Source organism: Nerophis lumbriciformis, linkage group LG15 (assembly GCF_033978685.3).
Source record: "Nerophis lumbriciformis linkage group LG15, RoL_Nlum_v2.1, whole genome shotgun sequence".
NCBI lineage: Eukaryota > Metazoa > Chordata > Actinopteri > Syngnathiformes > Syngnathidae > Nerophis > Nerophis lumbriciformis.
This window is the reverse complement of record NC_084562.2, coordinates 21,405,001-21,420,000: the sequence shown is the minus strand read 5'-3', so window position 1 is coordinate 21,420,000 and position 15,000 is coordinate 21,405,001. Positions and strand designations below refer to the sequence as shown.

General features: G+C 41.7%; 1 protein-coding gene across 1 annotated transcript in view; it reads left to right on the top strand.

The window, feature by feature from the left end:
• Positions 1-15,000, top strand: part of gpc5a (glypican 5a) — a 381,628-nt gene that overhangs the window by 9,315 nt on the left and 357,313 nt on the right. Inside the window, exon 2 of the mRNA XM_061974735.2 lies at positions 8,306-8,467. Within this exon, the coding sequence (XP_061830719.2) occupies positions 8,306-8,467 (162 nt within the window). The remainder of the gene's footprint in view (positions 1-8,305; positions 8,468-15,000) is intronic.

The window sequence follows — 15,000 nt, the reverse complement described above, 5'->3', positions numbered from 1 at the left end:
GTTTGGGAACTGAGGAGACCAATTTTTCAAGCTTTTCAGGTGGAATTCTTTCCCATTCTTGCTTGATGTACAGCTTAAGTTGTTCAACAGGGTCTCCGTTGTGGTATTTTAGGCTTCATAATGCACCACACATTTTCAATGGGAGACAGGTCTGGACTACAGGCAGGCCAGTCTAGTACCCGCACTCTTTTACTGCGAAGCCATGCTGTTGTAACACGTGGTTTGGCATTGTCTTGCTGAAATAAGCAGGGGCGTCCTATGATAACGTTGCTTGGATTGCAACATATGTTGCTCCAAAACCTGTATGTACCTTTCAGCATTAATGGTACCTTCACAGATGTGTAAATTACCCCTGCCTTGGGTACTCATACACCCCCAAACCATCACAGATGCTGGCTTTTCAACTTTGCGCAAATATAACAATCCGGATGGTTCTTTTCCTCTTTGATCCGCAGGACACGACGTCCACAGTTTCTAAAAACATTTTGAAATGTGGACTTGTCAGACCACGGAACACTTTTCCACTTTGCATCAGTCCATCTCAGATGAGCTCGGGCACAGCAAAGCCGGCGGCGTTTCTGGGTGTTGTTGATAAATGGCTTTCACTTTGCATAGTAGAGTTTTAACTTGCATTTAAAGATGCAGCGACCAACTGTAGTTACTGACTGTGGTTTTCCAAAGTGTTCTTGAGCCCATGTGGTGATATCCTTTACACACTGATGTCGCTTTTTGATGCAGTACCGCCTGAGGGAAGGTCACGGGCATGCTGCTTACGTGCAGTGATTTCTCCAGATTATCTGAACCTTTTGATGATATTACAGACCTTAGACGGTGAAATCCCTAAATTCCTTACAAAAGCTGGTTGAGAAATGTTGTTCTTAAACTCACGCATTTGTTCACAAAGTGGTGACCCTCGCCCCCATCCTTGTTTGTGAATGACTGAGCATTTAATAGAAGCTGCTTTTCTACCCAGGCATGGCACCCACCTGTTCCCAATTAGCCTGTTCACCTGTGGGATGTTCCAAATAAGTGTTTGATGAGCATTCCTCAACTTTTTTCAGTCTTTTTTGCCACTTGTGCCAGCTTTTTTGAAACCTGTTGCAGGCATCACATTCCAAATGGGCTAATATTTGCAAAAAAATAACAAAGTTTACCAGTTTGAATGTTAAATATCTTGTCTTTGCAGTCTATACAATTGAATATAAGTTGAAAAGGATTTGCAAATTATTGTATTCTGTTTTTATTTACCATTTACACAACGTGCCAACTTCACTGGTTTTGGGTTTTTGTACTACTCATTTAAATCCTCTGGTTTTTATTCCCTGAGTTGATAAACATGAACAAAAACAACAAAAAAATATTCGATTGAATCACTTTAGTATTGATCATATAATGATACTACCCTTAATATCAACACTACCGATTTATAAACAGCCACAGAGCAGTTGTTATATTATCCTCTCTCTAACTGTTATTAATCTACTTGTTCATTTCCTGTCAATATCTGCTTATGTTCTGTTGTAACGCGCTTCGACACTTCTTAAACTTTACTAAGCACCAGTGACGTGCGGTGAGGTTGATGGCTGGTGAGGCACTGACTTCATCACAGTCAGATTTACAAACATATGAACCCTAAAGAGTATCTTATTCACCATTTGATTGGCAGCAGTTAACGGGTTATGTTTAAAAGCTCATACCAGCATTCTTCCCTGCTTGGCACTCAGCATTAAGGGTTGGAATTGGGGGTTAAATCACCAAAAATTATTCCTGGGCGCGGCGCCGCTGCTGCCCACTGCTCCCCACTGCTCCCCTCACCTCCCAGGGGGTGATCAAGGGGATGGGTCAAATGCAGAGGACACATTTTATTACACTTAGTTTGTGTGTGACAATCATTGGTACTTTAACTTAACTTTAACTTTACACATGCAAACTGTAGCACACAAAAAAGCACATTTAATTAAAAAAACGTTATTATGGTCTTACCTTTTTTTTTTATAAATAAAGTCCATTCGCCGCTGTTGTGCTGGATTAACGCAACCACTGACGGGAGTGTTATATCAACTAAAGCCCTCACTTAAACTTTCCACGTGCAAGATTGAATCTATTTAAAAAGTGTAACCGAGGGTTTATAAATGTCGCCTATACTGTATGAAACTACAAAATAACAAACACGGAGGCTCCAGTTTACACGAGGACCACTTTATTTACCTTCTTTCAAAAACCTCCGCAACGTGACATCACTTCCGCTCTAAGCGCCTTCAAAATAAGAGCTCAAGGCATATACTGTATAACAGCGCATAACAGGAACTTAACATCAAAAAGAGGAAAGTCCATAAAAATAGGTTACAAAAGTTATTTAATAAGAAGCCAAAAAGTGCAAAAACAATAATGTTCGTGTTGGAGGAGTTGTGAATTAGGTACACCTGCAGTCTGCAGGTGTACCTAATGTTGTGGCCCTGCAGTCATTCACAACTCCTCCAACACGAACATGATTGTTTTTGCACTTTTTGGCTTCTTATGAAATAACTTTTTTAAATAGATTCAATCTTGCACGTGGAAAGTTTAAGTGTGGGCTTTAGTTGATATAACACTCCCGTCAGGGGTTGCAATCTACGGCGGGGGTGCAGGAGGCGGGATTACTGCGAGCCTCAGCCAGTGCGTCTTTTTGCAGCCGTTTTATGATTGCTCAGCACAGGAAATACGTTACACACATACAGTTGTTGACAAAAAACACTGTACATTATATACCTCAGCTAACTAAACTATGGAAATGTATAATATAGTTCATATAGCAATACAGTCTCACTGCACAGCAGGCCAGCAGTTAGCCGATCCGCAATCCATGTTGAGGCACTGAGTGACGTGCCTCAACTGGCTGCTGATCACCGCACCGTCTCTTCTCAGTATTTGAACTGAAAATGTGAAAATTCAGCGATTTTGAATAAAAATAATCTAAAACTGGTGAAGTTAAATGGAAAATAACTTTATAGTATAATCACTGGATACATATAACAATTTAATAAAAATGTTTTCTTTTTACATTTTTTTTCTTTCCATGATGCCTCTAATGACTGCACGTCACTGCTAAGCACTCATTTCTTGTTTCTTTTAGAGCTAGTTTAGCGGCTAGCTTAGCAATTAGCTTACCTACTCCTATGTTTAGCTTCGTCCTTCAGTCCTCCATTGATAGTAATACTGTATTTTCTGGACCACAGGAGCAGCATCTTCTCATCCGTGGCTCACTGGTGCAACAACGCTAGAAACATGTCCCGTGAAAAACCGTCCGACCGGAACTCTCTAATAACTAAAGTTCCTTGGGTGAATAATGTAAACTCACTACACCGGTAGTTTTTAGCGCTTCCATAGCGAGAAATAAGTAAGAACTTTACACTACTTTACATTAGAAATGGCAATAGCAGAGGATGAATGTCCCATAACAAGAATATAGAGAAAATGAAGAAGCTTATCGACTACGGTATCGGCACTGACTACAGTGGCAGACTTGCGCAAATCTTCAGGACTCATGCAGATCTCAAATACAGATCAGCAGGTACCAGAAGGTAAAACAAGTTGCATAATATTGCGAAACAAAACGGCAGATAATATGCCTGCTAATGGGTGCTATTGTGCGGTCCTTATACACACACACCGTAATAATACTTGCATCTCTGACTACGGTAGCCGTAATGGGCCGACAATCCATCAAGCGGTGCGGCTTCAAAGTCATACTAAAACATTTTGACACATTTCTGAGCGCCATATGCAATGTTCTTTATTTTCAATGGAACATTTAAAGTTTTGGTGTGGTTTACTAGCGTCATATTGCGGTCTACACGTATCTGTATTAAGTTTGTACATTGAGTGAACAGGTAGTTCTAGCTCAGAGTAATTTATAATTTAAAGAAAAAGGGTGGGATTAAATAAGCGTAAACTTCTTCTCACTCCTTTTCAAATATGTAAAAAAGAAAAGAAAAAGAAAGTCCAATGCTCATTTGTTTTTGTTTTTTCTTTTCCATTGTTTTCATTTTGTTATAATGTCTGTTAAGGCTATAGTACTGTATTGGATCAGGTTTGCTCTTGTTTTTATGCATATTTGAAAAAAAAAAAAAAAAAAAAAATCTCTTATGTGTGACTGCCATCTACTGGTCACATTTATAATTTCACGATGTACCAAATAAAACTGCTTCGAGGTCGGTAAGCACAACCAGAATTATTCCGTAAATTAGGCGCACCGGGCTATGGTAAATGGTAAATGGGTTATACGCTTTTCTACCTTTTTAAGGAACTCAAAGCGCTTTGACTCTATTTCCACATTCACCCATTCACACACACACACACACACACACACACACACACACACACACACACACACACACACACACACACACACACACACACACACACACACACACACACACACACACATTCACACACTGATGGCGGGAGCTGCCATGCAAGGCGCTAACCAGGACCCATCAGGAGCAAGGGTGAAGTGTCTTGCTCAAGGACACAACGGACGTGACTAGGATGGTAGAAGGTGGGGATTGAACCTGGAACCCTCAGGTTACTGGCACAGTGAAGTGAAGTGAAGTGAATTATATTTATATAGTGCTTTTCTCTAGTGACTCAAAGCACTTTACATAGTGAAACCCAATATCTAAGTTACATTTAAACACAGCCACTCTCCCAACTGCGCCACGCTGTCCCCTATAAGGCGCACTGTTGATTTTTGAGAAAATTAAAGGATTTAAAGTACGCCTTACAGTCCGAAAAATATGGTAGTCCCTTGTTTTCTTCTATTACATACAATTATTTCAGCAAACAAAGTCAGGAATAAAGACAACGTGGCAAAAGCAAAAAACAATATCTGCTACTCATTTTAAATCCTCGGGTTTTTATTCCCTTAAAATTAAAAAACAACAAAAACATAACAGTCGGAAGAAAAAAATATCCGATTGAATCACTTTAGTATCAATCTACGTTAGATATCAACACTACCGATTTATAGATGGAGCCGTCGTCTTCTTGCTTGTGTGCCTGGTGGTGGTTGCTAAACAGCCACAGAGCACTTGTTATATTATCCTCTCTCTAACTCTTATTATTTCTACTTGTTCATATCTGCTTGTGTTCTGTTGTAACGCGCTTCCATCTACACTTCTTAAAGGGGAACATTATCACAAGCGTCAATATATACCTTGATGTTGCAGAAAAAAAGACCATATATTTTTTTAACCGATTTCCGATATCTAAATGGGTGAATTTTGGCGAATTAAACGCCTTTCTATTATTCACTTTCGGAGCGATGACGTCACAACGTGACGTCACATCGGGAAGCAATCCGACATTTTCTCACTTTCGTCGGTGTGTTGTCGGAGGGTGTAACAACACGAACAGGGACGGATTCAAGTTGCACCAGTGGCCCAAAGATGCGAAAGTGGCAAGAAATTGGACGGAATTTGTTCAAAATACGAGGCTGTGGGGAAAGCCGACGAAATGGTCAGTCCTTTGTTCCGCACACTTTACCGACGAAAGCTATGCTACGACAGAGATGGCAAGAATGTGTGGATATCCTGCGACACTCAAAGCAGATGCATTTCCAACGATAAAGTCAAAGAAATCTGCCGCCAGACCCCCATTGAATCTGCCGGAGTGTGTGAGCAATTCAGGGACAAAGGACCTCGGTAGCACGGCAAGCAATGGCGGCAGTTTGTTCCCGCAGACGAGCGAGCTAAACCCCCTGGATGTCTTGGCTCACACCGTCCCTTATGCCACCGAAGATGATCAAGAGAAGAATATCCACCCGAACTTCCCTGGCCTGCTGACATCAACTCCAAAACTGGACAGATCAGCTTTCAGGAAAAGAGAGCGGATGAGGGTATGTCTACAGAATATATTAATTGATGAAAACTTTATTCATTACTCGCGGTTTTACGTAAATTATTATACATAAACTGTGTTTACCAATAATTTAGCTTAAAAACATTTATTTTTTTCAATCATTCGAGTACATTCGGGTAGTCTCGTGTAATGCAGTATTTTGTGTCTATTTAGGTATGGTTAACCTGAGTGCTGAAATTGTGGCAAAATATATGTTCTTAGCACACCTGAAATGGGCTGTCTGCACTCTCAAAGTGCATCCATCCATCCATCTTCTTCCGCTTATCCGAGGTCGGGTCGCGGGGGCAGCAGCCTAAGCAGGGAAGCCCAGACTTCCCTCTCCCCAGCCACTTCGTCCAGCTCTTCCTGTGGGACCCCGAGGCGTTCCCAGGCCAGCCAGGAGACATAGTCTTCCCAACGTGTCCTGGGTCTTCCCCGCGGCCTCCTACCGGTTGGACGTGCCCTAAACACCTCACTAGGGAGGCGTTCGGGTGGGATCCTGACCAGATGCCCGAACCACCTCATCTGGCTCCTCTCGATGTGGAGGAGCAGCGGCTTTACTTTGAGCTCCCCCCGGATGGCAGAGCTTCTCACCCTATCTCTAAGGGAGAGCCCCGCCACCCGGCGGAGGAAACTCATTTCGGCCGCTTGTACCCGTGATCTTGTCCTTTCGGTCATAACCCAAAGCTCATGACCATAGGTGAGGATGGGAACGTAGATCGACCGGTAAATTGAGAGCTTTGCCTTCCGGCTCAGCTCCTTCTTCACCACAACGGATCGATACAGCGTCCGCATTACTGAAGACGCCGCACCGATCCGCCTGTCAATCTCACGATCCACTCTTCCCTCACTCGTGAACAAGACTCCGAGGTACTTGAACTCCTCCACTTGGGGCAAGATCTCCTCCCCAACCCGGAGATGGCACTCCACCCTTTTCCGGGCGAGAACCATGGATTCGGACTTGGAGGTGCTGATGCTCATCCCAGTCGCTTCACACTCAGCTGCGAACCGATCCAGTGAGAGCTGAAGATCCTGGCCAGATGAAACCATCAGGACCACATCATCTGCAAAAAGCAGAGACCTAATCCTGCAGCCACCAAACCAGATCCCCTCAACGCCTTGACTGCGCCTAGAAATTCTGTCCATAAAAGTTATGAACAGAATCGGTGACAAAGGGCAGCCTTGGCGGAGTCCAACCCTCACTGGAAACGTGTCCGACTTACTACCGGCAATGCGGACCAAGCTCTGACACTGATCATACAGGGAACGGACTGCCACAATCAGACAGTCCGATACCCCATACTCTCTGAGCACTCCCCACAGGACTTCCCGAGGGACACGGTCGAATGCCTTCTCCAAGTCCACAAAACACATGTAGACTGGTTGGGCAAACTCCCATGCACCCTCAAGGACTCTGCCGAGAGTATAGAGCTGGTCCACAGTTCCACGACCAGGACGAAAACCACACTGTTCCTCCTGAATCCGAGGTTCGACTAGACTCAAAGTGCATGTTGTTGCCAAATGTATTTCATATGCTGTAAACCTAGTTCATAGTTGTTAGTTTCCTTTAATGCCAAACAAACACATACCAATCGTTGGTTAGAAGGCGATCGCCGAATTTGTCCTCACTTTCTCCCGTGTCGCTGGCTGTCGTGTCGTTTTCGTCGGTTTCGCTTGCATACGGTTCAAACCGATATGGCTCAATAGCTTCAGTTTCTTCTTCAATTTCATTTTCGCTACCTGCCTCCACACTACAACCATGCGTAATCTGTTGAATTGCTTAAGCCGCTGAAATCCGAGTCTGAATCCGAGCTAATGTCGCTATAGCTTGCTGTTCTATCCGCCATGTTTGTTTGTGTTGGCATCACTATGTGACGTCACAGGAAAATGGACGGGTGTATATAACGATGGTTAAAATCAGGCACTTTGAAGCTTTTTTTTAGGGATATTGCGTGATGGGTAAAATTTTGAAAAAAACTTCAAAAAATAAAATAAGCCACTGGGAACTGATTTTTAATGGTTTTAACCCCGTGATAATGTTCCCCTTTAAACTTTACTAAGCACTCATTTCTTGTTTCGTTTAGAGCTAGTTTAGCGGCTAGCTGAGCAATTAGCTTACCTAGTCCTGCTAGCTCTTCCTCTAATATACTTAGCTTCGTCATTCAGTCCTCCATTGATAGTAATACTACTTAAATACTACTAAATGTGGTTAGTTTGCTTGCAACAGAGAATATTTGACTTAGGAGAGCGAGTCCTGGCGGTTTATGGAGATCCAGTTAGCTGCTAGCCGCCTTTGTGGCAGCTAATTCCTCCGGTTGGCTGACTGAGCGGCGAAAATAGGAATCGACGTTTTAAAAACTGGAAGGTTCCGGGAGAATCGGAAATATAACACAACCCGTTTTTTAAACTTTGACTGTGTTTTTTTTAGGCTCCGATCTTCAGGTGTGTAAGTCCAAAGGCCCGACCTGCTGCACCAAGAAGATGGAGGAGAGGTACCAGATGGCGGCAAGAAGGGACATCCAGAACCTCCTTCAGACCTCCAGCTCCAGCCTCAAGTTTCTCATCGCCCGCAACGTGGCGGCGTTTCAAGGTAAAGTCGTCAGCCGGCCGCCTCCCGAAGCCCGCTGAGATATTTTAAGGATAAAGTGGAAGTGATTGGAGGGCTTTGAAAAAGAGCGTGTCAGTGTGAATGCCAGTACGTGTGCAGTGAGGCCCCCCCTTCCAAGCACACAGAGCTCCGTCTGTCCTCCTTCCACATCCACCACAGCGCTCTGATGAAGAGATCAGACAGGTCGTCTCCTCCGCAACGAGCCCCGGGAGGCCGTCACCGGGGCCAAATGCACTGTGTCCAACTCGGACCTTATGGCGCTGCAAAGGCCGCCAACGCATCTCCGACCCGTCGGCCCGTGTGGCTGTGCGAGAGTACGTGGATAAACCCTCACCTTAGGGGTGACGGCTTGGGTTTTTTGCTCGATGGCTAGCGCGCTCTCACAACTCTCATTTGGCGGACCTAGTTTCGAGCAAGGGCCAAAGTAGGCCAGTAGAGCTCATTTTTAAAATGTTGAAATATTAAAATTGCAATTCCAATGTTGATGATGTGCATTTATTAGAAAAACATGAAGGTTATGGCAAGCAGAATTAATTTTGTTTGTTTCCACTATTATACCTAAAATGCAAATTAAGGCTTTAAAGCAGATCTGGGCAAATTAAGGTCCGGGGGCCGCATGGGGCCCGTTTAACTTTTCAATCTGGCCTGCCGGACATTCCTAAATCATACTTGCCAACCTTGAGACCTCTAATTCCGGGAGGTGGGGGTGAGGGGGGGGGGGGGGGGGGCAGTGTCGGGGGGCGTGGTTGGGGGCGTGGTTTAGAGGGGAGGAGTATATTTACAGCTAGAATTCACCAAGTATATATAAGAAATACTTGACTTTCAGTGAATTATAGCTATATATATTTATTTTATTATATATATATATATATATATATATATATATATATATATATATATATATATATATATATGTATATATATATGTATATATATATATATATATATATGTGTATGTATATATATATATATATATATATATATGTATATATATATGTATATATATATATATATATGTATATATATATATATATATATATGTATATATATATGTATATATATATATATGTGTATGTATATATATATATATATATATATATATATATATATATATATATATATATATATATATATATATATATATATACAGTGGGGCAAAAAAGTATTTAGTCAGCCACCAATTGTGCAAGTTCTCCCACTTAAAATGATGACAGAGGTCTGTAATTTTCATCATAGGTACACTTCAACTGTGAGAGACAGAATGTGAAAAAGAAAATCCAGGAATTCACATTGTAGGATTTTTAAATAATTTATTTGTAAATTATGGTGGAAAATAAGTATTTGGTCAATAACAAAAATTCAACTCAATACTTTGTAATATAACCTTTGTTGGCAATAACAGAGGTCAAACGATTACTATAGGTCTTTACCAGGTTTGCACACACAGTAGCTGGTATTTTGGCCCATTCCTCCATGCAGATCTTCTCGAGAGCAGTGATGTTTTGGGGCTGTCGCCGAGCAACACGGACTTTCAACTCCCTCCACAGATTTTCTGTGGGGTTGAGGTCTGGAGACTGGCTAGGCCACTCCAGGACTTTCAAATGCTTCTTACGGAGCCACTCCTTCGTTGCCCGGGCGGTGTGTTTGGGATCATTGTCATGCTGGAAGACACAGCCACGTTTCATCTTCAAAGCTCTCACTGATGGAAGGAGGTTTTGGCTCAAAATCTCACGATACATGGCCCCGTTCATTCTTTCCTTAACACGGATCAGTCGGCCTGTCCCCTTAGCAGAAAAACAGCCCCAAAGCATGATGTTTCCACCCCCATGCTTCACAGTAGGTATGGTGTTCTTGGGATGCAACTCAGTATTCTTCTTCCTCCAAACACGACGAGTTGAGTTTATACCAAAAAGTTCTATTTTGGTTTCATCTGACCACATGACATTCTCCCAATCCTCTGCTGTATCATCCATGTGCTCTCTGGCAAACTTCAGACGGGCCTGGACATGCACTGGCTTAAGCAGGGGGACACGTCTGGCCCTGCAGGATTTGTTTCCCTGTCGGCGTAGTGTGTTACTGATGGTAACCTTTGTTACTTTGGTCCCAGCTCTCTGCAGGTCATTCACCAGGTCCCCCCGTGTGGTTCTGGGATTTTTGCTCACCGTTCTCATGATCATTTTGACCCCACGGGATGAGATCTTGCGTGGAGCCCCAGATCGAGGGAGATTATCAGTGGTCTTGTATGTCTTCCATTTTCTGATAATTGCTCCCACAGTTGATTTTTTCACACCAAGCTGCTTGCCTATTGTAGATTCATGTAAAAAAATATTTTTAACCCAATTAGGTGAAATTACATAATCTCCCACGGCACACCAGACTGTATCTCACGGCACTGTGCCGCGGCACAGTGGTTGAAAAACACTGTCTTAACCATTGGGCGGTGTTTTTCAACCTTTTTTGAGCCAAGGCACATTTTTTTTATTGAAAAAATGTGCAGGCTCCCTACCAGCAGAAAACATTAAAAAATGAAACTCAGCAGCTGATATTGACAATAATAATAATAATAGATTTTATTTGTAAAAAGCACTTTACATTGAGCAAACAACCTCAAAGTGCTACAGTGTATTAACAATAAATAAATAAAAATATAATAAAAAAAAAATAAAATAAAAATTAGAACAGCCTAATAGCTAGAACTAGTATGCATATATATATATATATATATATATATATATATATATATATATATATATATATATATATATATATATATAAAAGGATTTTTTAAATAGAAGGGTTTTTAAGCCTTTTTTAAAAGCATCCACAGTCTGTGGTGCCCTCAAGTGGTCAGGGAGTGCGTTCCACAGACTGGGAGCGGCGGAGCAGAACGCCCGGTCTCCCATTGTTCGTAGCTTTGTCCTCGGAGGTTGGAGGAGGTCAGCCTGTCCAGAGCGGAGATGTCGTGTGGAGGATTTGGGGGTGAGTAGTTCTTTGAGGTAGAGGGGGGCATTTCCATGGAGGCACTGGTGGGTTAGTAGGGAGACTTTGTAGTCAATCCTGAGTGGAACAGGAAGCCAGTGAAGGGATTTGAGAATTGGTGTGATATGGTCGTATTTCCGCACTCTCATCCGGATCCTAGCAGCACTATTCTGTATGTATTGCAGCTTCTGGATGTTCTTGCTGGGGATCCTGACAAGAATTGCGTTGCAGTAGTCTAGCCTGATTGACAATACAAAGTTGTTGGATATGACTTTAAACCATAACCAAGCATGCATCACTGCCGTGACTTATTTGGAGTTTTTTGGTGTCTTCCTGTCTGGTCTGTAGTGTTTTAGTTCTTGTCTTGCGCTTCTATTTTTGGTGGCTTTTCCTGTTTTGTTGGTATTTTCCTGTAGAAGTTTCGTGCACTCCTTGAGCACTATTCCCCGCACCTGTTTTGTTTTAGCAATCAAGGCTCTTTAAGTTGTTGCTATCCTTTGCGGGGACATCGTTGATCGCCATGTCATGTTCGGATGTACTTTGTGGACGCCGTCTGCTCCGCACGCTGTAAGTCTTTGCTGTCGTCCAGCATTCTGTTTTTTGTTTACTTTGCAGCCAGTTCAGTTTTAGCCATCCCTAAGCTTCAATGCCTTTTCTTAGCGGCGCTCGCCTTTTGTTTATTTTTGCTTTAAGCACGAGATACCTTTTTACCTGCACGCTGCCTCCCGCTGTTCCCGACATCTACAAAGCAATTAGCTACCGGCTGCCACCTACTGATATGGAAATTATATATATCTGCGATTATTGTCGTTAACTTTGAGTTAACGATGAACAAACTGCGATTAATCGCGATTAAATACTTGAATCATTTGACAGCCCCAATTTAATCATAAACTGACACCCATTTTTTCGTATTTATTCCCCAGTAGTGATTGGCTTCTGGCTTCCAGAAAACAACCTGTCTCTTGTGTGAGAGGTCCTGAGAGAGGTTTCTCCCACTTAGCTCTCATATGACGAGTGACAAGGGTGGGCAAGAAATACACAGCCTACGACCTGAATGAGCCCTCCCAGACGTATCATTAAGCCAATTTTCTCCAACGGTGCCTCTCCATTTTTAGACAAGCTATCCTCCATCTGAACCTGCATGATTTAAAGCAAAGTCAGTGTTTTAGTCAGGCTGGGTAATTCTGTTAAAACATTCAGAGCTCATGAGATAATGAATAGTTTGTTGTATTTAGAATAGGGTTGTCCCGATACCAATATTTTGGTACCGGTACCCAAATGTATTTCAATACTTTTCGATACTTTAAAATAAAAGGGTACCACAAAAAACACTTATTCTTCTGTTGTTTAGACACTTTACATACGTTTTGGGTGATACTACAAATTCTGGTATCAATCCAATACCAAATAGCGACAGGATAATTACAGTTCTCCTCTGTCCAGGATGTATTTCATGGGTTTATAAACAATAAAAAAAAGACAAAAGATTGTGTGATAATGAAAAATATCGACGGAATCGTTGTGGTATCGACTATGTACGGCTCTTGTACTTGGTATCGTTACAGTCAAAGTCTGCGTCAGCAAAGCGAGGCGAGGATTAGGGATTTAGATGTATTCAAACAACCTTCCTTAATAATGGTAAAAAAAATAAAAATGCAACTAACACAAAACGTCAACACGCATGGTCACACATGACACAACTTGCTAACTGAACTAAGTAATATGGTCAATGGCCATGGATTGTGTTTTGAAGTGAACACAGCACAGCATTCACTGATAAGACCCAATTCAAACAACCTTCCTTAATAATGGTGCAAAAAAAATAAATAAATGCAAGCACCACAAACAGTCAACACACATGGTCACACATGACACAACCTGCTAACTGAACTAAGTAATATGGTCAATGGCCATACATTGTGTTTTGAAGTGAACACAGCACAGCATTAACTGATATGACCCAATTCAAACAACCTTCCTTAATAATGGTGCAAAAAAAAATGCAACCACCACAAACAGTCAACACACATGGTCACACATGACACAACTTGGTAACTGAACTAAGTAATATGGTCAATGGCCCTGGATTGTGTTTTGAAGTGAACACAACACAGCATTCACTGATATGACCCAATTCAAACAACCTTCCTTAATAATGGTGCAAAAAAAAACAAAACGCAACCACCACAAACAGTCAACACACATGACACAACTTGCTAACTGAACTAAGTAATATGGTCAATGGCCATAGATTGTGTTTTGAAGTGAACACAGCACAGCATTCACTGATATGACCCAATTCAAACAACCTTCCTTAATAATGGTGCAAAAAAAAAAATGCAACCACCCACCACAAACAGTCAACACACATGGTCACACATGACACAACTTGCTAACTGAACTAAGTAATATGGTCAATGGCCATGGATTGTGTTTTGAAGTGAACACAGCACAGCATACACTGATATGACCCAATTCAAACAACCTTCCTTAATAATGGTGCAAAAAAAAAAAAAAAAACGCAACCACCACAAACAGTCAACACACATGACACAACTTGCTAACTGAACTAAGTAATATGGTCAATGGCCATGGATTGTGTTTTGAAGTGAACACAGCACAACATTCACTAATATGACCCAATTCAAACAACCTTCCTTAATAATGGTGCAAAAAAAAAATTTCAACCACCACAAACAGTCAACACACATGGTCACACATGACACAACCTGCTATCTGAACTAAGTAACATGGTCAATGGCCATGGATTGTGTGTTGAAGTGAACACAGCACAACATTCACTGATATGACCCAATTCAAACAACCTTCCTTAATAATGGTGCTAAAAAAAAAATGCAACCACCACAAACAGTCAACACACATGGTCACACATGACACAACTTGCTAACTGAACTAAGTAATATGGTCAATGGCCATGGATTGTGTTTTGAAGTGAACACAGCACAGCATTCACTGATATGACCCAATTCAAACAACTTTCCTTAATAATGGTGCAAAAAAAAAAAAATGCAACCACCACAAACAGTCAACACACATGTTCACACATGACACAACTTGCTAACTGAACTAAGTAATCGAGTCAATGGCCATTAACTGCGTTTTGAAGTGAACACAGCACAGCATTCACTTATATGACCCAATTCAAACAACCTTCCTTAATAATGGTGCAAAAAAAAAAAATGCAACCACCACAAACAGTCAACACACATGGTCACACATGACACAACTTGCTAACTGAACTAAGTAATATGGTCAATGGCCATAAATTGTGTTTTGAAGTGAACACAACACAGCATTCACTGATTTGACCCAATTCAAACAACCTTCCTTAATAATGGTGCAAAAAAAAAATGCAACCACCACAAACAGTCAACACACATGGTCACACATGACACAACTTGCTAACTGAACTAAGTAATATGGTCAATGGCCATGGAATGTGTTTTGAAGTGAACACAGCACAGCATTCACTGATATGACCCAATTCAAATAACCTTCCTTAATAATGGTGC